Raw genomic sequence first — 27,771 nt, 5'->3', positions numbered from 1 at the left:
CTCCGCATAGAAAAAAAGCTATTCAGTCGAAAGGATTGCATGAGGACTGGAGGACATACAATGCGATTAGAGGAGAAGCATTTTAACCTCAGGCAAGGTGGGGGGTTCTTTACTGTTAGGGCTACAAGATTGTGGAATTCTCTACCACAAGAGGTGGTTTCTGCGGGTAGTATGGTGGCTTTCAAAAGACTCTTAGACGGCTTCAAAAGACTCTTAGACGTACATCTCAAGGATCAGAACATTCAGGGGTATGAGAGATGATTACGGCCACACACACCTACACAGGTTGAACTGGATGGACTATTGTCTTTATTCAACCTCACCTACTATGTAACTATGTAACTGTATATTTATATAATGTGAGCATATCCCCCAGTTCATTTTAGGTTCAAGAATACTTTTCTTCCCCTGAGGTCATCTCTGCCCCTTCTTCATTTTGTTGCTTGGCTCCAGCTGCAGCACACCCTTTGTGAACCAGTGTCAGATATATTTAAAAAGAAGGTTAATTGTATTTAATTTGTACTTAGGGTATATAGCACTATCCATTTGCACAGCCCTCTAAATATACAGTATATTGTACATTCTCCTCAGTCCCTCCCGTCAAGGAGCTTGCAATCTAAGGTCCCTAATGCACATTCCTACATAAATATGAATAAAGATGAAGATTTTTTTAGGAGCAACTACCGGTGTGTGGATCATCTCTCTACACATTCATACATACATATACTAGGGCCAATTTAGAGCAAATTAGCCTACCAGCATGTCTTTGGAGTGTGGGAGGAAACCCACACAGGCACAGGGAGAACATGTAATCTCCATGTAGGTAGTGATGTAGTTGGGATTTGAACCAATGACCCTAGTGCTACTAGGCAGAAGTGCTAACTACTTGGCCACTGTGCTGCCCAATTTTGCAGCTTTGATCAGGTTTTTTATGATCTCCTCCATAAAGTGAAAATGGGAGTCAGGAGGAAATGTTGGCCATGTCCTCTCCGCTGTCATAGTAAAGGTGTAAGGATGTGCGAGTAAATGGTATGTGTCTTTCCTCTTTTTACAGTGGATGTCTGCAGGAAAAACGGAGGCCTCAGTGTACCAGCAGGCGGAAGATGGGAAGACAGAACTGTCTCTCATGCATTTTGCCATAACTAACCCACGATGGCAGCCACCTCGGGAGTGCTCGGCCTTCCTGAGTCACCTGCGGGAGCGAGTGCAGAAGGACAGCGGTGGAACAACGCCAAAAAATCCCACCAATCTTACACAGCTGCTGCACTACTCTGCATTGTCATTGCAGTCTGATTCTGAAGTAAGTGTATGTCTCATTTTTATTCATCATTCATTTCCATTTAGGCATATGAGGTGTGACCTTTTAATTCCCAGGAATGCCCGCGGCGTAGCACTATGGTGGTGAGTTACACAGCCATTCACACTCAAGTGTGTTCGGGCGTGTTCTAACTTGCAGGTCACAGACCAGGTGACTCAGTCTTTAACCACTTAAGGTCCGCTTTATAGCGGTTTTACTGCTACAGGGCGGCACCTCTGTGCGGAATCACGTATATATATATATATATATAAGTGATCTGGCTCCTCCGGCTAGCGGGCGCGAATGTACGCTGCTGGTGCCTCGCTCCCACTGTGATTATACACAACAGGAGCTGAGCAGCAGTTACTGTGGACTCTGTGTCGGCCAACACCCACCGATCATTCAGTACAGAGGTAGAATGGCGGTCTGCCTATATAAAACAAGGCAGATCGCCGTTAGTAGGGAGGACATGGATCCTGTGTTCCTGCAAAACAGGGACTTGGATCAATGCCTTCCCCTAGTAAAAGAACCTCCCACACTACACAGAAATACAGGCTAGGCACACAGTTTTGGGTTATAACTAAGCGAATGTAATTTCCTGAAACGCGTTAACCTTGTTCCTGTCTCTGATTATTTATCTGTCATCTTGATCAATAAATCGTCAATTATTTCAAGTTTGTGTGCAGTCTCTCATCATCTATAGGCACACAGTTAACCCTTTGATCGCCCCAGATGTTATCCCCTTCCCAGCCAGTGTCAGTACACTAACAGTCCATTTTTGTTAGCACTGATCACTGTATTAGTGTCACTGGTCCCCAAAAAGTGTCTGTCAGCACCAGAATGTCTGCCGCAAAATCGCAGACCCACTATAAGTCACTGATTGCCGCCATTACTAGTAAAAAATAAATAAAAATATCCCCTAGTTTGTAGATGCTATAACGTTTGCGCAAACCATTATATTATTATATATTATTATTATACACTTATTGGGATTTATTTTACCAAAAATATGTAACAGAATACATATTGGCCTAAATTGATGAACAAATTCGATTATTGTTATTGGATAGGTTTTATAGCAGAAAACATTTTTGCTTTTTCTTCAAAATTGTGGGTCTTTTTTTTTTGTTTATAGTGCAAAAAATAAAAAACGCAGAGGTGATCAAATGCCACCAAAAGAAAGTTCTATTTGTGGGGGAAAAAATTACATACAATTTATTCGGGTACAGCGTCGCATGACCGCGCAATTGTAAGTTAAAGTAACACAGCGCCGTATCGCAAAATATGGCCTGGTCATGAAGGGGGGTAAATCTTCCAGAGGTCAAGTGGTTAAAGAGTAGTAGAAGATCTACCACATCTGTGTTTTGCGCTGTTGGTGGAAAATGAGTGACGGGAATATGAATCACCGGATTAACATCAAATTTTGTGTGAAAATTGGCATAAGTGCAAATTAATTTTTAGCTCTGTTACACCAGGCTTATGGTGGAGATTCCTTAAATAGGTTGTAAATTCTGTAAAAAAACAAAAAAAAACCTGTAAGACAAGGGCATAATGAACTAGCATGAATTGCATACTGGCTCATTATGTAATACCTTAGAACAAAGCTGTTCCGCTGACACGGCTGACATTTTCCCTGGAGTTTCTTTCTGGGTTTGCGGGCTCCGGTGCTGTGAGTGGCCGGAGCCGCGATGACGTCACCGCGCGCGGGAGCCGCTGTTCACAGCTCGGGGCTTGGAAAAGGAACGGCACCCATGCCCGTTCCTTAAGAGTGCATGTGCCAGTGATGTCACTGGTAGGGTGACCACGTGTCCCGGATCGCTCAGGACAGTCCCGCATTTGGAGAGTCTGTCCCGGGTCCCGGTCACCCTCATTCCGGGACAATGCAGTGTCCCGGAATGTCCGCCGACCGTGAGAACACGTGCTGCTTACAATGTAAGCTGCCTTCTCCTTTCAATCGGTCTGAGGAAACTTCAATCACGTAAACCCACGTACTACAATTCCCGCGTTGCTTAGCGCTAGGCGTATCATTAACTGCGCCACTGCTTGCTCTTCTCTGCAACCTAACTTGACAGCTGATCCGGCCACTCTCTCCTATTGGCTCCGGCACCACGTTATTGCGTTTACTAACTACGGGAAAGATTTATGTCGTTTTTATTGTTTTTTTTTTTTAACTAGTGATGGCGGCGACCTGCAATTTTTTTTTGCTGGACTGCGACATTGCGGCGGACAGATTGGACCCCTGACTGACAATTTTGACACTTTTGGGGGTACCAATGACATTACTACAGTAATCATTGCTAAAAATATGCACTGTTACAGTAATAATGATACTGGCAGGGAAGGGGTTAACTTTATTAGTGATCAAGGGGTTAAGTGTGTCCCTAGGGGCGTGATTCTAACTGTCAAGGGGCATGGCTTGTGATGTAACCACAGAGACATACGATCCTACATAGAAGGATCGTATAGTCTCTGCAGTTAAACCAGGGAGAATGACAGACGGCTTTGTTTACATCAGCCTCCTGCCTTTCTCCCTCTCCAGCGGGAGATCGCGAGTGGCCGGCGGACATCGGAGCCGCCGGTCAATCGCGCAGGGATGTCAGGGAACGAGCTGGGGCAGGAGCGTGCCTCCGGCGGCGCGCGCTAGCCCCCTAGAGGCTCGTGGGCGAGCGATGTACCGGTATGTCGCTTTGCCCAGGAGCACCAGACTGCCGCAGTATATGTAGTTGCGGCGGACGGCAAGTGGTTAAAGGACACAGATGTAATGACATTCTGGACATCCAGCGCGCCACAACAAAGATACTGCCCAGCGTTCTGGAAAATGAATTCCAGGAGCGGCATAGTCGTTTAGAAAAGTGTGTTGCCTCACAAGGGGACCTCTTTGAAAGCTACAACAGCCGCTAGTGTATAGGTGAGCAATTTTTTTTTTTTTCAGTCTATTCCGCGAATTTAATTGTCACACCTTGTATGTCCTAACATGAAATCAGTAGTACATTTAAAATATGGTCTGATGTAAATTTTTACATTTGCTCATCATGTGATAATTTGAAGCAGCTGAAGGACATACAAAAGTAAGTTTGTGTCATGTAACTTTCAGTTGGTTTTCTGGGCTTTATTTAAACATTGTTATTTAAAATACAGGAAGAAACTTTTTTTTTTTTTTTTTTTTTTTTTGCCTTTCTACAAATTTTCCAGAAAGAGTCAGGATTTACATATTTTGTTTACATATACTTTTGGCTCTATTTCTTTGGATCTACTGGTTGTTTTCACATCTGGTTTTTCACATACATGGTAACGTACATGACTGAATGTCCTTATTGTGAATGGCATCCCTTCGCACCTTACCAGTAAACCACAATGCACTTGCGTTTCAGCACACTACAATGCACAGATGTGGAAAAAAGGAGCATCAAGTTCATTAAGTATCTATTATGATGCATTTTTCATGGGCTGTCTTAAAGAGGAAGTAAACCCTCCCCAAAAAAATGAAAAAAAAAAAAAAAAACCCCATACTAGCTCATTCTGAAATACTTACCTTAGAACGAAGCCCCCGCAGTGCCGCCCGCTCAGCGACAGGACGGCCGACATGTTCGGCTGTCCTGCTTCCTGGTTCGTGTCTTCCAACCATCTGATTGGCCGGAGGCGTGATTACATCACTCCTGCGCATGGGCGCAGGAGCTGCCGCTCACGGCACAGGGCTCTGAAGGAACAGCACGCGTGGCCGTTCCTTCACAGTGCATGCGCAGATGACATCATCGGCTGCATTAAAAGAAAATATTTCCTAAACGATGCAAGTTTAGGAGATATTTACAGTACTTATAGGTACGCCTTATTAAAGGCTTACCTATAGGTACATGTTCCAAGAGAGGGTTTACAACCTCTTTAATACAATGCTTGTTAACACACAAAGTACTGTACATTAAAGCAGAAGTGCAGCCAAAGCTTGTTTAGCTGTACTTCTTCTGTGGATCACAGTAGTGCAGTTTGTTCTGCGCTGTGGCCTGTTTTCGGCTGATGTCACAGCCAGTGCAAGCTAGGGAATGATCGTGACAATATGGTCGGGATCCACTCACAACCTTGGACCATCACCTGGCTCAGCCTAAGAGCCTGAGCCAGCTGCTCCCGGCCTCCCGCCCCCTCCACAGCCCAGCACTCCAGTAAGTGCGGGGGGTATAGAGCAGACATCGGTGACTGACAGTCACCAGCTCTCTTATCACAGAGCGCTGAGAACCGAACGATCAGCGGTGTTTGATCGCGCAGTTCTCAGCCTCAGAGACGTGGGGGGGCAGATGCAGCATCCACCTAAGTAAGTATGATTCTTGAAAAAAAAAAAAAATCACATTCTTCTCTTTTAACTTGTGTACAGCTCTAATTTTAGTGAAGCTTTTTTTGGGCTGCCTTAACCCAGTGGTGTATTTCGATTTTGTGCTGCCCTAGGCAAGACTAAAATTGGGTGCCCCCCTCTCCCCCTCCTATGTAAATTCGCCCACCCCTTCCTGTTTAATGGATGTGACTCCCTCCCAGCAAGAACCCCCGAGATCTTAAGAGAGGGGGTGGAAGAGAGAGGGTGGGAGAGAGACAAATGGTGGGTGAGGGAGGGTGAGGGGGGGGGGTGAGAGAGAGGGAGCGGATAAGGGAGAAAGTGGTGGGCTAGAGAGAAGGTGGTGGGCGAGGGAGAAGAGGTGGTGCGCGAGAGAGAGGAGGGGCTGAGAGAAGAGGGGGGATGAGAGAGAGAGAGGGGATGAGAGAGAGAAAGGGGGGGCAGGGACAGGGAGTCATGGCTGTGACCTCACTGGTTGCTAGGCTCCAGGAGGCTCTAGCAACCAGTGGCCAATAGAGTCTCAGGTGGAGCCGGGGGCGGCTATTTTGCTGCCCCCCTGCAAAGTGCTGCCCTAGTCCTGGGCCTTGTCGGCCTAGGCCAAAATACAGCACTGCCTTAACCGCTTGCCGACCGCCGCAAGTAGATTTACTGCGGGGGTCAGCCCCGGCCAGGCAGAGTGACGTTAATTAACGTCACTAGCCTGGGAGGGTCTGGGGAGCACCCGCGCGGAGGCGGGCTCCCGCTCCCGCGCGGTCACGGACCCCCCCGCGCGTGTGACTGGCGGACCCGATGTCCGCCGGTCACTCGGCGATCGTCGGGGGAGAGGGAGAAAGTCAGGCGGCTTGTGTAAACAAGCCACCTGTCATTCTCCTCGGTGTAAAAACACTGATCAGACGGATCTACTATGTAGAACCGTTGATCAGTGTCCTTACACCTCAAGCCACAGCCAATCACAGTAGAAAGCACGCCTCTAGGGACACACACAGCCCCTCCCTCCCAAATAAAGTTAACCCCTTCACTACCAGTGTATTTTTACAGTAGCAGTGCATATGTATAGCACTGATTACTGTAGAAATGTCACTGGTAACCCCAAAAGTGTCAAAAATGTCAGTCAAGGGTCCGATCTGTCCGCCGCAATGTCGCAGTACCGCAAATAAAATCGCAGATCGCCGCCATTACGCGTTAAAAAAAAAACAACAAAAATGACAAAAATCTTTCCCTTTGTTAGTAAACGCGATAACTTTTGCGCAAACCAATAAAAATACGCGTTTTGCGATTTTTTTTTTTTACCAAACATAGGTAGGATAAAACAAATTGGCCGAAAATGTTAAAAAATTTTGATTTTTACATTTTTTTGGGGGGAATTTCATATAAAAAAATGTGAAAAATATTGTTATTTTTGCAAAATTTATGCTCTTTTGTTGTTTATAGCGCAAAAAGTAAAAATCGCACAGGTGATCAAATACCACCAAAAGAAAGCTCTGTTTGTGGGAAAAAAAGGACGTCAAATTCGTTTAGGTACAGCGTCGCACGACCGCGCAATTGTCCGTTAAAGTCACGCAGTGCCGAATCGCAAAATACCCCCTGGTCGTTTAGCAGCCAAATCCTACGGGGCTTAAGTGGTTAATCCATTGCTTGTTAACACACAAAATACAGTATGTTTATCTTTTGTATGGTTTGCTTTTAGTGAAGCTTTTTCTGTGCTGATTATTTACTTTCTTTTTTATCAGTTATAAAATAGGTTTATAATATTTAGTGGGTTTGTTTTTGCATGTTACTTTTCACTGTGATGATGTCTGCATTAGAATAATAGATGTCTTTTAAAATTCAGGTCTAAAGGTTAGTTAGGTCTGCCATACAATGAGGGAAAAAAGAATTCGATCCCCTGCTGATTTTGTATGTTTGCCCAGTGACAAAAAATGATCAGTCTATCATTTTAATGGTGGGTTTATTTTACGCCCACGCCCTTTGACAAACGTCGGAAATGACGAAACGCGTCAGATCGTGAACCTCACGGCGACCGGAAGTACTGGGGGACACGAGTGGAGTGATCGGAGTGGCCTGACACCAACGTGGAGAGGGTGAGAGGTACCATCACTGTCCGCGAATGGACCCTAAGGAGTGAGAGTGCAATATTACATTACTGTGCTGTATTTTACATTGTTTGTGAGTGGATTTTCATTTGAGTTTGTGGTGAATAAATGTATACTTTTAAGACAATATTACACTAGTGCGTTCCTTTATCTTTTTCTTGTTGAGTCATCTTGGTCCATGGATGGTCGGGTGAGAAGGGATTAAAGGTGCACAAGGACTATTGGATTACTATTTTCCACGGGGAAAACAGGGGATCAGGATCTGAGCCAGTTTGGAAATCAGCATTCCTCGGCTTGTTAGCCTTACCTATGAAAGTGGGTGGGCATAATTATCTGGTGAGTTGCCATTCTCACTAATTATCACAGCGGTGGATGCATACATCTCTCTGGTGATCCTGGCTACACGGTGGTGTTTCCTGTCTGGTGGATTGGTCCTTTATAGCAGGGATCCTCAAACTACGGCCCTCCAGCTGTTGCGGAACTACACGTCCCATGAGGCATTGTAAAACTCTGACATTCACAGACATGGCTAGACATGATGGGAATTGTAGTTCCCGAACAACTGGAGGGCCATTGTTTGAAGACCCCTGCTTTATAGTGATCCTATACTTTATGAACTGTCTTTTGGAAATTCTACTCTTTGAATAGTGGACTGATTATATATATTTTTTGTCTGCGCTACTAATACTTTTTCTTTAAAGTCCATATGGGATTTGAGCACTGTATTGTATTTTATGTCTAATGTTTAAAAGTAGCAGCGACTAGTCTGTAATTAGACCTATTGTATATTGAATGCTTTGTGCGCAGGGGATATATTGCCTTATTTTTAAGGAATATTTGATTTTAATTTTGGGTTTATTTTAACAGCGAGAGACAGAATATCCAGAAGAACGCATTTCAAAAAAGTTATAGTTGATTTGCATTTTAATGAGTGAAATAAGTATTTGACCCCTTCGCAAAACATGACTAGTACTTGGTGGCAAAACCCTTGTTGGCAATCACAGAGGTCAGATGCTTCTTGTAGTTGGCCACCAGGTTTGCACACATCTCAGGAGGGATTTTGTCCCACTCCTCTTTGCAGATCAAGTCATTAGGGTTCGAGGCTGATGTTTGGTAACTGAAACCTTCAGCTCCTTTCACCTATTTTCTATGGGATTAAGGCCTGGAGACTGGGCCACTCTAAGGCCTTAATGTGCTTCTTCTTGAGCCATTCCTGTGTTGTTTTGGCCATGCGTTTTTAGTCATTGTCCTGTTGTCCATAACCCATTTTCTATGCTCTGGCTGAGGGAAGGAGGTTCTCACCCAAGATTTGACGGTACATGGCCCCATCCATCGTCCCTTTCATGCGCTGAAGTTGTCTTGTCCCCTTAGCAGAAAAACATCCCCAAAGCATAATGTTTCCACCTCCAAGTTTGACGATGGGGATGGTGTTCTTGGTCATAGGCAGCATTCCTCCTCCTCCAAACACGGAGAGTGGAGTTGATGCCAAAGAACTTGATTTTGGTCTCATCTGACCACAACACTTTCACCCAGTTCTCCTCTGAACCATTCGGATGTTCATTATCAAACTTCAGACGGGCCTGTACAGGTGCTTTTTTGAGCAGGGGGACCTTGCGGGTGCTGCAGGATTTCAGTCCTTCACGGCATAGTGTGTTACCAATTGTTTTCTTGGTGACTATGGTCCCAGCTCCCTTGAGATTATTGACAAGATTCTCCCGTGTAGTTCTGGGCTGATTCCTCACCGTTCTCATGATCTTTGAAACTCCACGAGGTGAGATCTTGCATGGAGCCCCAGAATGAAGGAGATTGACGGTTCATTTTTGTTTCTTCCATTTGCGAATAATCACACCAACTGTTGTTACCCTCTCACCAAGCTGCTTGGCAATGGTCTTGTAGCCCATTCCAGCCTTGTATAGGTCCTACAATCTTGTGCCTGAAATCCTTGGACTGCTCTTTGGTCTTGGCCATGGTGAAGAGATTGGAATCTGATTGATTGCTTCTGTGGACAGCTTTATACAGGTAACAAGCTGAGATTAGGAGCACTCCTTTTGCTGCTTATCCCAGCTCGTTACCTGTATAGAAGACTTCAGGGAGCCAGAAATCTTACTTATTGATTGGGGATCAAATGCTTATTTCACTCATTAACATGCAAATCAATTTATAACTTTTTTGAAATGCATTTTTCTGGATATTTTTGTTGTTATTCTCTCTCTCACTGTTTAAATAAACCTACCATTAAAATTTTAGACTGATCATTTCTTTGTCATTGGGAAAATGTTCAAAACCAGCAGAGGACCAAATACTTTTTTCCCTCACTGTGCATGTATCAAAATTCAGCCAGTTTAGTAGGGACCAGAGGAATTTAGATCCATGTATGGACACCCTGGTTGTACACAAGCTGATCTATTGATCAACTTGTGTGCAACCAGCCTGTTTTTTGCGAGTGATAAGTGCTGCCAGCTATATCCAGCAACACAAATTATTGTGTTATGCCTGCAGGGAAGGCTCCCCACTGGCAGAACACAGTAGCGCTGCGGGAGGGATTCACTGACTGTTGATGGGGGAATTAAGCAATTTTCTTACCTTCCAACTGAGAGGGATGGAAAGAAAATTTCATAAGCTATTGTCTGCCGTATACAGGGCAGCCATCAGGGGGGACAGCCCATACACATGTAGGGGGCCCAGGCGTTCTGAGAGGCCTGGCCATCCAGGCCCAAACCAACGAGACTGAGTTGTTGCTGCTGTTGTAACTAGCAATTGCTAAAGCAGGGCGGCTGCAGAGTAAGTCGATGCAGCTGAAGGGATGTCTCTTTGCTGAAAATCTGAGGCTGTCTCTTTACTGGATCGGGATGTGTCTTTGCTGAATATATAAGGCCGTCTCTTTACTGGATTCGGATGCCTCTTTGCTGAATATATGAGGCTGTCCCTTTGCTGGATTAGGATGTCTCTTTGCTGAATATAGGAGGCCGTCTCTTTACTGGATTGGGATGTCTCTTTGCTGAATATATGGGGATGTCTCTTTGCTGAATATATAAGGCCGTCTCTTTACTGGATTTGGATGCCTCTTTGCTGAATATATGAGGCTGTCCCTTTGCTGGATTAGGATGTCTCTTTGCTGAATATATGAGGCCGTCTCTTTCCTGGATTGGGATGTCTCTTTGCTGAATATATGGGGATGCCTCTTTGCTGGCTTGGATTCATTTTCATATATTAAGTTGTAAGAATGTTAAAATAGAAGTGGGTGCACTGAAGGACTCGTGGGATGGCCAGTGGGCGGATTCGGTGGGACGGCCAGAGGGCCAGCCCTGTGAAATGTTGGTGGTCAGGCCCGTGGGGCCCAGGCCTAAAGCTGTGTAAGGGGCCCCAAAATTTCTGATGGCTGCCCTGGCCATATATGTTAATGGTAGATTGCATAGGGCTAGGTTAAAGTGATTATACAACTGCTGCATCGTTGTAAACAAGCATGGGCAACAAAACATTCAGTATAGCTGTTGGTGTGGGAATGACACATTTTGTGACAATACTCTAGAAATAACCAAGTTATTTAGTAGTAGCCGATAAAAATGCGCCATTTAATACATTTTCATTTCTGTCTCCCACTGTTTTGTTTCAGCCGCACAGCCTTATGGCAAATGTCTTCACTGGAATGTCTCCGGGAGGCTTACCTCCACATACAGATGTCCTCTGCTCTCCGCACATCTCTGCCGTGTCCGAGGTGGCCTCTGCTCTCCGTTCCCTGTCCCCACAGCAGTCCTGCCACACAGCACCAAACCAGAGCGGGTGAGGAGAGCACAGTAATGTAGAACAATTGGAAGCGCCCGTTGTGGGCTACTGGCGGTTTTGTGTGTGTATGTGTGTATTAGGGATCGACCGATTTATGGCAAAGCCGATATATCGAGGGCCGATATGCACTTTCCCAGATATATCGGAATTGGCCACCAAGGTGTCCGATATTACCGATATTTCGGAAAGTGCATGTACCGGAGTGATGCCTGCAGCTAGAGGCATCATCCCGGTTCCGGTGTCCATAGCCGACGGTCGGCTGTCTTGTAATGACAACCGATGCGGCGGAGAAGCCGCTCGGCTGTCATTACAAGGAGCGGGAGTGGACGTTCCTCCCTCCTCCCACCACCTTCCGCGGCTCACCGGGGTCTCCCGTCCCACCGGGAGACCCGGGCAACCAGCCTGCACGGCCACCGAAGACCTGATCAAAGCTGCATTCGGCTCTGATCGGGTCTCCATGCAAAAACCCGGAAGTGATGTCATGACATCACTTCCGGGTACTCTGCGCCAGATTTAAAAAAATGACAGCATTCAATACAGCCAAACTGGCGTTTTGAATGCTTTTAAGTGCAGAGGAGGGGTTTGGGGTCTTTAAGACCCCCAGATCCCTCCACAAGAGTACCTGTCAAAAAAAAAAAAAAAAAAAATGTAAGCCCCACTTAAGCCCCACTTAAGCCCCGGAGGATTTGGCTGCTAAAAGACCAGGGGGTATTTTGCGATTCGGCACTGCGTGACTTTAACAGACCATTGCGCGGTTGTGCGACGCTGTACCGAAAACGAATTTGACGTCCTTTTTTTCCCACAAACAGAGATTTCTTTTGGTGGTATTTGATCACCTGTGCGATTTTTTGATCATGCGCTATAAACAAAAAAAGAGCGTCAATTTTGCAAAAATAACAATATTTTTCAAATTTTTTTAGATGAAATTCCCCCCCAAAAAAATGTAAAAATCAAAATTTTTTAACATTTTCGGCCAATTTGTTTTATGCTACATATGTTTGGTAAAAAAAATCGCAAAAAGCGTATTTTGATTGGTTTGCGCAAAATTTATCGCGTTTACTAACAAAGGGAAAGATTTTTGTCATTTTTGGTGGTTTTTTTTTTAACGCGTAATGGCGGCGATCTGCGATTTTTTTTTTTGCGGTACTGCGACATTGCGGCGGACAGATCGGACCCTTGACTGACATTTTTGACACTTTTGGGGTTACCAGTGACATTACTACAGTAATCAGTGCTATACATATGCACTGTTACTGCAAAAATGACACTGGCAGGGAAGGGGTTAATTGTATTGGAGAGGGAGGGATTAAGTGTGTCCTAGGGGCGTGATTCTAACTGTAAAGGGACATGGCTATTAGTGTAAAAACAAAGATCAACGGTTCTACATAGTAGAACCGTCTGATCTTCATTTTTACACCAGGGAGAATGACAGGCGGCTTGTTTACATAAGCCGCCTGACTTTCTCCCTTCACCGGAGCGATCGTGAGTGACCGACGGACGATCGGGTCCGCCGGTCACACGCACTGACTTGTCAGTGAACGAGCCGGGGCGGGTGCCCGCAATTGGCTCACAAGTCAGTGACAGGCGAGTGACGTACCCCTACGTCACTCTGCCTGGCCAGGGCTGACCGCCGCAGTATATAGTCGCGCGGCGATCAGCAACCGGTTAAATGTATGAAAATATCGGCCGATACTGATACGCGATGACCAAAATATCGCAATGAAAAAACGATATCAGTCGATCCCTAGTGTGTATGTCTTATCATTTTCAGAGGGAATGCCTTGCAGAAGAGTTTGGATACCTGACTTAGAGATGCTGTACATGTATAGAACAGATGCTTATGTTTTCATAACTGTGGCCATTTTTCTTTACATCTGATATTTTCTTGGTATTCAAATGAGATAAAATGTATGTCCACCCAAAAATCTTTTTTTCCTTTTTAAGTTTCAGATAACATAGGGAAGGATTAGAACCCCTGTTAGGGTTTAACTGCTATCTGCAGGTCTGTGAAGCCATGTGTGGCAGTAAATCCAGGTGGTTGAGCTATGATTTTACTGCCCCACGACCGCCTGCCTGAACCTGGACATGCAGATGCACAGAGCTATACACAGCAAAGAATAAACAACATGCAGGCATTACTACCACTGAACTGCACCAGTGGAAGTCTATAAGGGCCACGCCACAACCAGGCGAAGCACGCAATTGTGGCGCAGTAGTGTGCCATTTACAGTGTTAAATCAGGTGATGGGGAGGCGACATACCTCCTCCTCACTGCCTGTCAAATGCCCTTTGAAGAGCGATCCACATCATGTGCACCTTCTGATGTGAAGAAGCCATCACTGCAAATAAAGTATGACTAAGAGTACTCAACTGTGTTTCTAGTGCACTAATACGGCTGCCATCATCTTAAGTGCATACTTATACTATACTTGTACTTTATTAATGCAAAAACACCATATACAAAAACACATCCAATTAAGGGTATCACTAGCTTAGTGATTTTGTGATTGTGTCACTGTGCAACTGAAATGACCCTGCTGATTGTGTCCACTGCAATATATCAGTCTGACCCGTTATACTACTAGGACTTGTGAAAGTCACAGTCGCATTGCACTGTTAGGGCTCTTTCACACGGTCCGCCTCCGTAGGCGGATCCGTGTTGCTCAGCGGGGATCGATCCGCGATCCCCACTGAGCCGGGCGGATGACAGCTCCGTCTCCGCTCGCAGAGCGGTGAGGGAGTTGTCTCAGCACCCGCTGCCCTCTATGGGGGATCGGATGAGAGCGGACCGCTTGTCCGCTCTCATCAGATCCGCTCCGCTCCGATTACTGAACGGATGGAAAAATAGGGTTTCCATCCATCCAGATTTCAGCACAGGATCGGATGCGGATGGCAGCAGGTGTCAGCGGAGCTGTCTCCGCTGACACCCACTGCCCCATAGAGCTGCATGGAGGATCCGATCAGATCCGCCTAAAAAACTGACAAGCGGATCTGATCGGACCGCCCGTGTGAAAGAGCCCTTAGAGGTCCCTGTAACCTTTTGTAGCAAGTTAGGATCACTTCCTCATTGCAATAGCGGCAGTCAGTCACAGTAGGCGTAGTCTTCAGAGCAGTCCTATGACACCCTGTGATTTGGCCAATTGAATACCCATTTAAAAAATGCCTGATTTGCCTACAGCCGTGGCCAAAAGTTTTAAGAATGACACAAATATTAATTTTCACAAAGTCTGCTGCTTCAGTGTTTTTAGATGTTTTTGTCAGATGTTACTATGGTATACTGAAGTATAATTACAAGCATTTCATAAGTGTCAAAGGCTTTTATTGACAATTACATTACGTTTAGTGCCGGTTCACACTACCGCGACTTGGTTGCCTGACAAGTCGCGGTCCATTCTGTGCTACGGGAACCGTTCTAATAGGAGCGACTCAAGTCACTCCAACTTAGAAAATAGTTCCTGTACTACTTTTGACAGAAGTCGGAGCGACTTGCATTGACTTCCATTATGTGAACTCCGTGCAAGTCGCCCCCCGAAGTCGGATTGCCATAGTCTGAACCGACACTAATGCAAAAAGTCAATATTTGCAGTGTTGACCCTTTTATTTTTTTTTCAAGACCTCTGTAGTTCTCCCTGGCATGCTGTCAATCATTTTCTGGGCCACATCCTGACTGATGGCAGCCCATTCTTGCATAGTCAATGCTTGGAGTTTGTCAGAATTTGTGGGGTTTTTTGTTAACCCGCCTCTTGGGGATTGACCACAAGTTCTCAATGGGATTAAGGTCTGGGGAGTTTCCTGGCCATGGACCCAAAATTTTGATGTTTGTTCCCCCAAGCCACTTAATTACTTCTTTTACCTTGTGGCAAGGTGCTCCATCATGCTGGAAAAGGCATTGCCTGTCTGTCTGTCGACTGTTCTGGGATGGTTGGGAGAAGTTGCTCTTGGACCAACCTTGTTCAATTTATTCATAAACAGCATTGAGGACGGGATCAGTAGTTCGATATCAGTTTTTGCAGATGACACAAAATTGGGCAGGGCAATAACCTCACAGCATGAAGCAGATATCCTACAGAATGACCTGGACAAAATAACAGAGTGGGCCACGACATGGCAAATGTGGTTTAATGTGGAGAAGTGTAAGGTTTTGCACTTGGGGACTAAAAACATAAAATCACAATACACATTAGGAGGGGAACCCTTGGGGGAATCAAAAGTGGAGAAAGATCTGGGAGTCTTGGTTGATGATAGATTAGGCAACTGCATGCAATGTCAAGCAGCAGCTGCCAAAGCCAGCAGAATATTAGCATGCATAAAGAAAGTGATGTATTCCAGAGATAAGACTATAATCCTTCCACTTTATAAAACTCTGGTCCGACCGAATCTGGAGTATTCTGTCCAGTTCTGGTCACCAGTCCTCAGGAGGGATGTGTTGGAGCTGAAGAGAGTCCAGAGAAGGGCAACTAAACTGATTAGGGGATTGGAGGACCTTAATTATGAAGAGCGTCTGCAATCGCTTGATTTATTCTCCCTGGAGAAGAGACGCCTGAGGGGGGACATGATAGCAATTTACAAATATCTCAATGGGGATCTCAGCTTAGAAAAAAAGCTGTTCAATCGAAGGGATTGCACGAGCACTCGAGGGCATACAATGCGATTAGAGGAGAAGCGTTTTAACCTCAGGCAACGTGGGGGGTTCTTTACTGTGAGGGCTACAAGATTGTGGAATTCTCTACCACAAGAGGTGGTTTCTGGGGGAAGTATGGTGGCTTTCAAAAGACTCTTAGACGTACATCTCAAGGATCAGAACATTCAGGGGTATGTGAGATGATTACGGCCACACACACCGACACAGGTTGAACTGGATGGACTATTGTCTTTATTCAACCTCATCTACTATGTAACTATATAACTATGAGTATGTTTTTGTACCATTCTTTATTCATGGCTGTGTTCTTAGGGAAACTTGTGAGTGAGCCCACTCCATTGGCTGAGAAGCAACCCCATACATGAATGGTCTCAGAAAGCTTTACTGTTGGCATGACACAGGACTGATGGTGGCGCTCACCTTTTCTTCTCAGGACAAGGTTTTTTCCGGATTCCCCAATCGGAAAGGGGATTCATCAGAGAAAACGACTTTACCCCAGTCCTTAGCAGTCCAATCCCTGTACCTTTTTGCAGAATATCAGCCTGTCCTGATGTTTTTCCTCAAGAGAAGTGGCTTCTTTGCTGCCCTTCTTGGCACCAGGCCACCCTCCAAAAGTCTTCTCCTCACTGTGTGTGCAGATGTACTCACACCTGCCTGCTGCCATTCCTGAGCAAGCTCTGCACTGGTGGTGCCTCGATCCCGCAGCTAAATCAACTGTAGGAGACGATCCTGGCGCTTGCTGGACATTATTGCCGCCCTGACGCCTTCTTCAAAACAATTGAACTTCTCTCCTTGAAGTTGTTGATGATCCAATAAATCAATGTTTTAGGTGCAATCTTAGTAGCAGAAATATCCTTGTCTGTGAATCCATTTTTTGTGTAAAGCAATGATGACTGCCGGTGTTTCCTTGCAGGTAACCATGGTTACAGAGGAAGAACAATGATTTTAAGCACCACCCTCCTTTTAAAGCTTCAAGTCTGTTATTTTAACTCAAAGAGCAATACAGAGTGATTTCCAGCCTTGTCTTAGTCAACACTGACACCTGTGTTAACAAGAGAATCACTGACATGATGTCAGCTGGTCCTTTTGTGGCAGGACTGAAATTCTGTGGACATTTTTTTGGGGGGATTAAGTTATTTTCATGGAGAAGAGGGTCTTAATGGCAATTCATCTGATCACTCTTCATAACATTCTGGAGTATATGCAAATTGCCGTCATAAAAACTGAAGCTGCAGACTTTGTGAAAATTTAAAATTTGTGTCTTTCTCAAAACATTTGGCCAGGGCTGTACTTAGCCTGGGAAAAAGTCTAGGCGTCCTACTTTGAAAGGAGCTTCCAAACTTACACATTGTATATATTCTGTTTAATTACCGGGATGTTCCTAATATGATCCTTGTTTCAGTTTCGGCAGCAGCTTATGGGAGGGCCATATGAATAGCGGACCTTTATCCGAATACGCCTCAATGGAGATGAGCCTGCACGCCTTGTACATGCATGAAGTAAGTATGTGCTCATACCACACCCTCTACTCTTTATGTTTCAATATTAGGCTCTTACTATCAGTATTTGGATTATCCGATATTTTTTGTTGATTTCATTGTGAATTCAGTATGCAGTGAATTTGACAATACAGATCAGGATGAACACGGTTTTCGCACATTGCTTGTATAAAGTGGTCTTTGAGCCTGTTCTGTTTTCTTCCTCCTGACAGTTACATCAACAACAGACCCGTATGGCAGGGGGGCGGCACATATGGCACAGACAGGAGAGCGATGACAGCGGGGATAGTGGGCCGGCTGATGGACCTATCAACACCACATGCAACATTCCATCCTCTGCTAGCTGCCCTTCTCCTGGAGCACTGCTACGGGAAAAGAGGATGCCACCAATCAGCGCTCACAGGTTTAGTGCCAGCACAGGTAGGAGTGTCTTTCTTCATATTCTGGAAGAATTCTTCTTCATTAAAGGGAACCTGTCAAAATAGAATATGCTCATTCCATCTCACCTTGCGCTTAGGAAAAAAAAACTCTGTAAATGAATAAAAAAATAACATAAAGTGGTTGTAAAGGCAAAAGGTTTTTAATCTTAATGCATTCTATGCATTAAGATAAAAAGCCTTCTGTGTGCAGCTGCCCCCCTAATACTTACCAAAGCCCCATCTAGATCCAGCGATGTTGCAAGAGAGACTCGGCTGTCCGGGACTGCCCTCCTGATTGGCTGAGACAGCAGCCCGGCGCCATTGGCTCCCACTGCTGTCAATCAAAGTCAGTTAGCCAATGAGGAGATGAGGGAGGTGGAGCTGGACACAGGTTGCTGCAGTTTGGCTCAGGTGCCCCCATAGCAAGCTGATTGTTGTGGGGGCACTGAACAGGAGGGAGGGACCAGGAGTGCTGAAGAGGGACCTGAGAAGAGGAGGATCCGGGCTGCTCTGTGCAAACCACTATACAGAACAGGTAAGTTTAACATGTTTGTTATTTTGTATCGAAAAAAAAAAGCGAGACTTTAAAATCCAAAGTATCTCTGCAGCTGCTTTAAATAATAAATCCTATACCAACAAAAATTAGAAATGAGAGTGCAGTCCTCCGCTGCTCTGCAGCTGCTTTAAATAATCTTATACCAACAAAAATTAAAAATGAGAGTGCAGTCTTCCACTGCTCCTGCTTTTTCAAACAGTGCTGTGTTTTACAAAAATAGTTATCACCATGTGTGGCAAATGTGAAACACAAAAAAGTCCAAAAACAAGTGCAAATAAAGTGCAGAAATGAATCAAATGTACTCAGTGACAGGTACTCTTTGTGGAGGGATCTGGGGTCTAAAAGAACCCAAACCCCTCCTCTGCACTTAAAAACATTAAAAACGCCAAGTTTGGCTGTTTTGAATGCTGTCATTTTTTTTCAAATCTGGTTCTTTTAATGCTCCAGTACCCGGAAGTGATGTCATACATCGCTTCTGGGTTTTTACATCGGAGACTCGATCAGAGCCGAATGCAGCTTTGTTCGGGTCTTGGCCGGCCGGGGGACGTGCCGGGTGTTTGCTTGGGTCTCTTGGTGGACCTCCCCTCCTTCTCTTTGTAATGACAATTGAGCAGCTGCTCAGCCGCATCGGTTGTCATTATGAGTAAGCCGATCGTTGGCTCTAAAAAACGGTAGCGGGTCGATGCCTGTAGGTATCTCTCCGGTACAACCACTTGAAGCAATATCGGTCATATCAGGAAGTTTGTGGCCGATGCCGATACTTAAAAAAAAAAAAGTGAAAATCGGCCTCCGATAATCGGTCCATCCCTAGTTTCTACATGTTATTTGGACTTTTTTGGGTTTCACGTTTTCCACACATGTTGACTGTTATTTTTGAAAAACACAGCACTGTTTGAAAAAGCGCGAGAAATAGAGGACTGCACTCTCATTTTTCATTTTTTTTGGTATACAAAATAGAATACGTTAGCTGTCACCACTGACTTGTCTTTGCAGGCACAAATTAATAGGCTGTCATCTGTATTCTTTCTTTATTCCTTGGAGTGACTTTGTTGGCAGTAAAGAGTATTTTAAAAAGGGTTCTCTTGCAAAATAACAAGTTTATATTTACACCTGGGAATCTCCCCTATCTAGAACTACTCTAGCTGAAAAACCTCTCCTGGCAAAAAAATGAAACCTCTACCTTCCCATCCCTCTTACTTTTTCTGACTTTTTTTTTTTTTTTAACTACCTCGTGCAGCAGGGATATATTCACTTTAGTCCACTGTCTAGGTACCCCTTTATTGCAGTTTTCGGGTGCAGGGGACTGGTAATCCTGGGATGCAGATGTGCCCAGTCATTCCCCTTTCTTCTGATGTCATCTACCTCTGGATCCTGAGAGGACCCAGCCTTTGGACAGTCAGTAGAAAATGTCCAAGTAACACAGGCATGGAGATCCGAAGAAGGATTCTGCTTTCTGTGCACAGAAGATTAGAAAGACTCGGACTGAAATGTCATGTGCATTTAGGTGAGTAAAACAAGTATTTAGGTAGAGGGTGGGTGTGGAGATGGGGTGTGTATCTGGGGGGGGGGGGAGGCAGCCTGGAGAGGGGCTTTTAGCATCTGACACTTCCAGGTGTGTTGGGTGCCTGGTCCCCCTCTTCGTGCACTGTGGTCTCTTTTGTAAGGGGTCAGTAGAAAGAAAACACAGCGCAAAGAGGCACCCAGAGCCCTCAAAAGTATGCCAGATGCTAAAACTTAATAAAGCACTGATCCAGAGCTAGCATGTAGCAAGTGAAGTGTCAGGGTATCCATTATGTTCTTGTCGCAGTTTTATAACAGTTTTATAACACACCAGATAGTGAAGGTAAAAAAAAGATGATGGCTCTAAAGCCTGGAAATGCAGGGCAGCAAATCCATGACTCCTTTAAGAACACCTGTCAATTGATGTGCTGAAGCTAGCGATGTTTCCAACGTGCAGATCATGATTTAAATCACTAGAAAAAAGGATTGATTTAAATCATAATTTTTAAAGAACAAGGCCCCTTTCACACTGGATTTCCGATCAGATCCGAATGTCAGTTTGTCAGGCGGACCTGATCGGATGCTCCATGTACCCCTATGGAGCAGCGGATGTCAGTGGTGACATCCTTGCTGACACCCACTGCTCTCCCATCTGATGTGGTCTGTGAAATCCAGACAGATGGAAAACCTATTTTCCAGGCGGTCCGTTCTCATCCGATCTCCCATAGAGGAGAGCAGGGCTCTGTCAGCTCCGTCTCTGCAAAGTAAGCGGAGATGGAGCTGTGTCACCTGCCTGCTCAGTGGGGATCGGCGGATCAATCCCCGCTGAGCAAAACAGAGTCCACCGGGTGGAAGACCTGTGTGAAAGGACCCCAACTGTCATCTCTGTCCCGCAGCAGCTCCTCCTCTGATCTGCTGTTGACTCACCAACAGTCCTATTCACTTTAATGGGACGGCTGGTTATGTGGCAGTGACACAACAAGGTGACATGGCGGCAGCAGGTGAGTGGATGCCCGCTAACAGGCGCTGCCATGATGGATCTGAAATGACAGGTGCTCTTTAAATGTAAGGACTCATTCTGGCTAGTTGTAAGTGTGAAATTGTGTGAATGCATCAATGCAGTGCATGTGATCTCAGCTTGCAGAGCTTGGATTCATTGAATGAGTTTACCAAACATGTAAATATTGCAGAAAATACAGCCTCATGCTTCATAACTAAGCTCCATTTCATGCAGAATAAACTAAATCAAAAATGTATCTTAAATAGAAAACTCTCTTTAGATAGGTTTTTACTCCCAAAAGCATTTTATTTTAAATAAATCTATTAAAAATCAGATTTAAAATTTAAAAAAATCAGATTTTTTTTAAACAAAATCATTGATTATTATCCACCCTGCAGGATGCTGTAATTATACATCGGCCTTCAGACTTTGATCCCATAGTTGTTACAAAATTGTAATATTGGCATTGTTTGATAAAAATGTGGTATAAACTGGAGTTCTTCTAAATCTGCAGATTTTGGATCCATGCAGAGAGCCTCTTCCAACTTAGCAAGGCAGCCAATGGGAGGGTGGAGTGAGGAGGGGCAGACCGCGAAGCACCCAGATACAGTTCCGGAGGAAAGCTCTGAGGATGAGTTGCCACCCCACACTCATAAGGTATTGTCTAAGTTCAGATTCATATATGTGACATTCTAGTGCCACATAAGACTATATGTATACTGTTCTGAGGAGTAGCAAAGTCATTGTTTGTGTCTAGATAGCAATGATGTCACCTCTTTAAAATTGAATGAGTCTCATCTATGAACCTAGTGGTGCGATCTTCCAGCTTTATAGAATCGCAGTAATCCAATAAGAATCCATCGTCTCTTGGTGTGTCTTTGGAAGAGTAAATTTTGTTTGATTGCCATGGATTATAAGCAGTGTTCATTGAATAAGGGTGATTGTCCCTTTTATCGTTGTCACCAGAGCAGGAAGTGGATATCAACAAGTTCTTAAACAGCGCCCAGGTGAACCTTGGGATGTTCTTAAAGGATAAGTTAACGTTTTAAAAAAAAAAAATAAATGCACATTTTTTTGTAGGTAAAAAAAATGTGCATTTTTTTTTTTTTTGGAGACAGTAAAGCATTGCACCAGTAATCAGCAGATCACTGGTGCCATGCAGGTCTCCTGCAGCTCTTTCTGTGTATCTTTGTTTTCGTACATCTCGTATGTATCAATAAACTACCACGTCGCTCCACAGCACAGCGTGGTAGTTCATTGAGAACCATAAGCCGAAAGCCGTAAAGGATGTCGGGGCTTGTAGTTCATTCACACACTCAGCTGTGTGAATGAATGGTGCGGGTGTGTGGGCGGAGCTCCGCATGGCTACACTGATTTTAAAAAAGTGACCACTAGTACAGGGAACTTTTCCCTGTACTGCTGTCATAGGAAGAGGAGGGATTGGGCTGCGGCTGCAGCATTGAGAACATGTTACGTATTCCACCTTAAAAACAGCTGGAACATGTAACATGTTCCCAAAGGTGAACGTATCCTTTAAATTTTCTATGGTACTTCCTTTCCTCAGGCACTACAAAAAGAAGCATATATTTCCCCTACCTTACCTTTTTTTGCCAAAATTGGCATTTTAAAAGTGCGTGACAATATCATTCTTCCCAACACAAGATGTCACAAAGGTGCCAATGTCACAACTATTTCCTATTCAGCGACACCTTAACAATTTAGAAGTCCCATGGTGCATCAGAACATTATCTCTGGCGGGCGAGGGGGGTGGCGGATTGCAGGCAGTTTGTTACTACTCCTGTCCTCTCCGTGAAGTTTTGTTGTCATACTGGGCAGGGCAGTCTGGAATTTGAGCAGCTTACATCCTCCTGTTGTAGGAAGCCATTATGTACTTATGTTGCTGCTTATATACCAAAACTATATAGGGGTAGGCAGAGAGGTGCTGCAGGTAGCCCCAGGAAATGAGATCAGTGTCCACTGGTCTTAACAGGAAGTTAGGGAGAGTGAACCTTGGAAAGCAGGGGATCAGGTTCAGTTTATTCAGTTGCTGCTGCAGCGGGGCTCCGCCTGGTCTAACTTCAGGCCTATTTCAATTCTCAACTTGGACATCAAGATCCTAGCAAAAATCCTATCTACTCACCTTAACCCCTATATTGGCTCTTTAATGCGCAAAGACCAAGTAGGGTTCTTTCCCCCTCATCAAGTTAACCATAACGTCCATCCTGCTTTGTCTCTTTAGACACCCGCAAGGCCTTTGATGCGCTCTCCTGGTCATACTTGAACTTCATCTTGCGACGATTGGGGGTTTGGCGAACACTTCTTACAATGGATTTCGATATTGTACTCGAACCCTACAGCCTTTATCTCGTATGCTGGCTTTTGTTCTGATCCCTTTCCTGTAGAACGGCACGAAGCAGGGGGGCTCACTTTCTCCACTTCTCTTCGCCCTGGCAATTGAGCCCCTAGCCCTCCTTACTCCCTCGAACCCCAACATTCGCTTCCTAGAACTAGGGGGCCTTTAACACAAACTCTGCCTCTTTGCAGATGATATCCTTGTTTTCATGACCTCCCCTAATCTCTGCTCATAAATTTGTTAGATATATCCTCTAGCTTTTGCCAAATTTCAGGTCTCATAGTTAACCCTTAGAAATGGACAGCCCTTAACATATCCCAACTATGCTATCCCCAATCCCATCTTAGTGAGGTCCTCCCTTTTCCATGGGCTAATGGTTCCATCCCCTACCTAGGTATTAAACTTACTGCTGACCCCTCAGACCTCTACTCATCAAACTGTCCGCCTATGCTCTCCCACCTCACAACCCTTCTGTCCAAATGGGCCCCTCTACCACTGTCCTGGATAGACCGAATTAAGGTCATAAAAATGTCCATCCTCCCGAAACTCCTCTACGTGTTTCTGGTACTCCCTATCACGGTGCCTTTATACTACCTGCAAATTTTGCAGCCCTGCACATCCTCCTTTGTCTGGAACAAACTGAGACCCCCGACTACCTATATGTACCTTATATACCTCTAGAATCAGAGCAGGCCTAGGTGTACCAAATTTTCATAAATATTATTATGCAGCACAATTTGCCCAACTCCCAGAATATCATGTTACAGCTGAAACCCCACTATGGGTAGCCATAGAATCAGTAGATTGTGATCCCCTCTCCACAGCCAATCTCCTTCAGTTGGCCGCGGCTCAGCGTAGAACCATCACCAACCCGGTTATGAAACATAGCCTCATACTCTGGGACAGACTTAAGACCCGATTTGGCCTCCATTCCCCTTATAATCCCTTACTCTCTTTTCTCCGCAACCCATCCTTTTATCCAGCCTGGTCCTCCCCGGCTTCATTCTCTTCCTGGTCGAGGGCTGGCCTTATTAGAGCTCATCAATTCTTTGAGTTCACTTCCTTCAAACCCTTCCAGACACTCTCCAAATCCTATAACATTCCCTCCTCTGAACCCTTCTGATTCCTACAAGTCAAACATTTTCTTACGCCATTTATCCCCTCTGATCCCTCAGACTCCAGTTTTACATCCTTTGAACTTGCGTGCGTTGTCCTTCTTAGTTGCACCAGAAACAGCGAAACCCCCAGATTATGTTAGCAGATCAGAAAGAGACCTTAACCTCACGCTTAACCACGCTAATTGGTCATTCGTCTAGCAGGCAACTAAATCCTCCGCAGCCCAAGAAATGAACTACAAGGTGCTTACCAGGTGATACCTGGTCCCCTCCAGGATTCACAAATTCCTCCCACAATACTCACCACTGTGCTTTCGCAGCTGTAATGAGACAGGAACACATCTCCACATTTGGTGGGACTGTCCCATAGCACAGACCTTCTGGACTGAGATCTTCTCAATCCTGTCGAAAACTATTCGCCACATTTCTGTCACCAGACCCAACAGTTGCTCTCCTGAACAACAAACCCGTGTCCCTGACTCATTGCCAATTTAAATTACCACTCTATGTCACGACTTCTGCCAAGCAGACCACAGCAAAAGGATGGAAATCCTCTACCTTGTGCGTGCTTGCAGCAAAAAACCGAGTCACTCATGCCATGATCCACGCTAAGCTTGAGGCAACACCACTGGATAAAGGCACAAAATTTGAGAGGCTCTGGAACCCTTGGGTGACCCACTTCCTACCCCCGGGTTTTGATGAGACCCTATTGCGTCCATAACCTTTACAACATGCCTCTTTTACCCTACCCTTGGCCTGCCACCACACCCCTACTCCTCCCCCCTTACTTGGAGTTCCTCCCCTTCTTTCCCTCCCTTTTTTCATCCCTAACCCCCCCTACCCCCTCTTCTGGTCTCCCCTACCCCCCTACCCTTTGCCCTTGCTGTCCCCTCCCCCTTGCCCTCCCCTCCCCCCCTCAGTCTCCACCCCATCCTAACCTACGCCTGCAGCTTTCCTTCTCCTGGCTCGGTTTCCTAGCCAGGCTTATCCCAACATAACCGTATTACTTACCTTATTCTACAGTCTCCCTGATCTCCTGTGTTCATCGACACTCTCCTCCATAAGAGTGCCAAATTGCTACCACCATCATCAGCATTTGGACATGCCATATGGGATCTAATTCCCCCCCTTCCTCTTCCCCCCAGCACCTTTCCCTTACTGTTAATGGGAAGTTTATCCCTATGATTTCAATTTACTTGTCAATAATATATACCAAATTATCCTACCACATCGTTCTTTGAACGACCTCTCCACTTGACATGTTCCTTACTTACTTCCATACATTGTCAAACTGTACTTACCTAATGCTAATCATACCTACGTTATTACTTGTATGTTTATATTGGAACCTACTATTTTTCTTTATCTATGTTTTTTAACAAGAAAAGGAATGGTTGACCTTGTTGTCTTCCTCCCATGGTACAGTTAGCTCCCAGACGGGGTGCTTGGGGGCGTCTGGCAACTGGTCTTACTTTACATTCAATATATAGAATGAATTACATTGCCCACACATGTTATTTATTAATGCTCTATCATCTGTACCTTTCTTTGTGAAATTACCTAATGGATCCTAATGTACAACAGATATTGTTCATGGTCATTTTTTATTATTGTTCACTCTGATAAGCTTCAATAAGATATTGAACAAGAAGGAAAGAAAATTGCTTCATTGCCCCATCAACACATTCAGTGTTGATGGGGGAATGCCTCTCACAGCACCATTGTATTCTGCCAGAGGGGGAGCCTTCCCAGCCAGCAGAATACAACGATTACTGTTATCCGCTATAGCCACGGGCAGTAATCACATGCTAAAGATCCGACAGGCTGGTTATACCCATCGATCAACTTGGGTACAATCAGCCTGCCCGTAGATGGATCAAAGTTTGGCCAGTCCCTGCTGAACTAGCCAAACTTTGATCCATGTATGGCTGGCGAATGGCTGCATGGCTGGTGAATCCTAACTGAACTACATTTAGTTTGATAAAGTACTGTTTATGGTAAACAATTGCCATGTTTTTTTCACCCTTTTTTATCCAATTTTCTTCCTCCGCAGGTGTGATATCTTGAGTAGTCTCAAGTCTGAAGATGCAGCCTGTCCAAAGACGTTCCGGCACAATGGGTTTCTTGTTGACTAGGAAACACCAGGAGACAAGTTCTGTTGTAAACTGTGTGTATGTGTGTTTGGCAGTGTGACCCCCCTCAGTCTATTTAAATATATATATTTAGTTAGTAATCCAGTTTTCTTGCACATGTATGCTATGATACTGGACTGATCTGGATTTACAGCAGGCTGTCAGAGGGCGTGTGAGCTGTGTGTACAGGAATAAGGTATACTGCTATCTCTGCTGCTTCTGTGTCTACATTATTTCTGTGTATGGCATTAGGATTTCATATACCGCATTTTAGCAGCCTGTGTCACCCAAGTAATGGAGGAATACTAGGACTACAACAACTAAATACACAGTCACAACACATATCTGGGCACTTTTTTACAAGCCAAAACATTGGTAAAGTAATGCACATCCTTTTGCAAACTCCCTATTGCAATATAATGCAAGATGGGTGATACCACTTCTCAGAGTCTGAAGATTCTGGACCACTACCCTGACACTTGTCTCCTTGCACTACTGGTGCACATGACCATGCCGGTAATGTCCTTTCTAAGCCCGCTGCCTCTCAACAGTTCATCTAGGTACTCTTATCCCCCTTTCAGCCAACCATTTAGAGAGCAGATGCTCACACTGCAAACCTGATTCCATGTAGCAGCTCAGTAGACAGAACTATTAAATTGAGGCTGGGTTCACACCCATGTGGGTGTCTCTGCATCCAATTCGCATGACAGGATATTGTGAATGGCTCCCAATGGAGCCGCTTCACACATCCCTGGGGAGTCCTGTGCATCTGACTCTGTTTCAGGTCCGAATTCAGGCAAAAATTTGGGCCTGATTCGTTCCTGAAATGGAGAACAAGGACGCACCAGACCCCTGCCGTGAGCAGCATCGGTATTAGCGGTGAACCCAGCCTTAAACATAATTTCATAACCTCCTGAAGGAACATGTGTGAGGACTAAAGGGAGTATTATCTTAGTTTACCTGGAGTTCTCCTTTATAGGCTCCGGAGCCTTAGGGTCATGTCGTACTACTGATTCTGCTACTAGCGACTCTTCGCCAGCTATGGGATTGCCAGGAAAGACAGG

At 45.0% G+C, this 27,771-nt stretch overlaps 1 protein-coding gene across 1 annotated transcript in view; it reads left to right on the top strand.

Moving 5' to 3' along the window:
- Nucleotides 1-27,361, top strand: part of ATG9A (autophagy related 9A) — a 96,054-nt gene extending 68,693 nt beyond the window's left edge. Inside the window, exons 11-16 of the mRNA XM_082262055.1 lie at nt 1,055-1,300; nt 11,322-11,488; nt 17,536-17,632; nt 17,845-18,052; nt 21,622-21,764; nt 26,629-27,361. Coding sequence (XP_082118181.1) covers nt 1,055-1,300; nt 11,322-11,488; nt 17,536-17,632; nt 17,845-18,052; nt 21,622-21,764; nt 26,629-26,634 — 867 coding nt within the window. The 3' untranslated portion in view covers nt 26,635-27,361. The remainder of the gene's footprint in view (nt 1-1,054; nt 1,301-11,321; nt 11,489-17,535; nt 17,633-17,844; nt 18,053-21,621; nt 21,765-26,628) is intronic.
- Nucleotides 27,362-27,771: the final 410 nt, after the last annotated feature.

This window comes from Pelophylax lessonae (assembly GCF_965119305.1).
Source record: "Pelophylax lessonae genome assembly, chromosome: 6".
NCBI lineage: Eukaryota > Metazoa > Chordata > Amphibia > Anura > Ranidae > Pelophylax > Pelophylax lessonae.
This window is presented reverse-complemented; position numbering and strand designations above follow the sequence as displayed.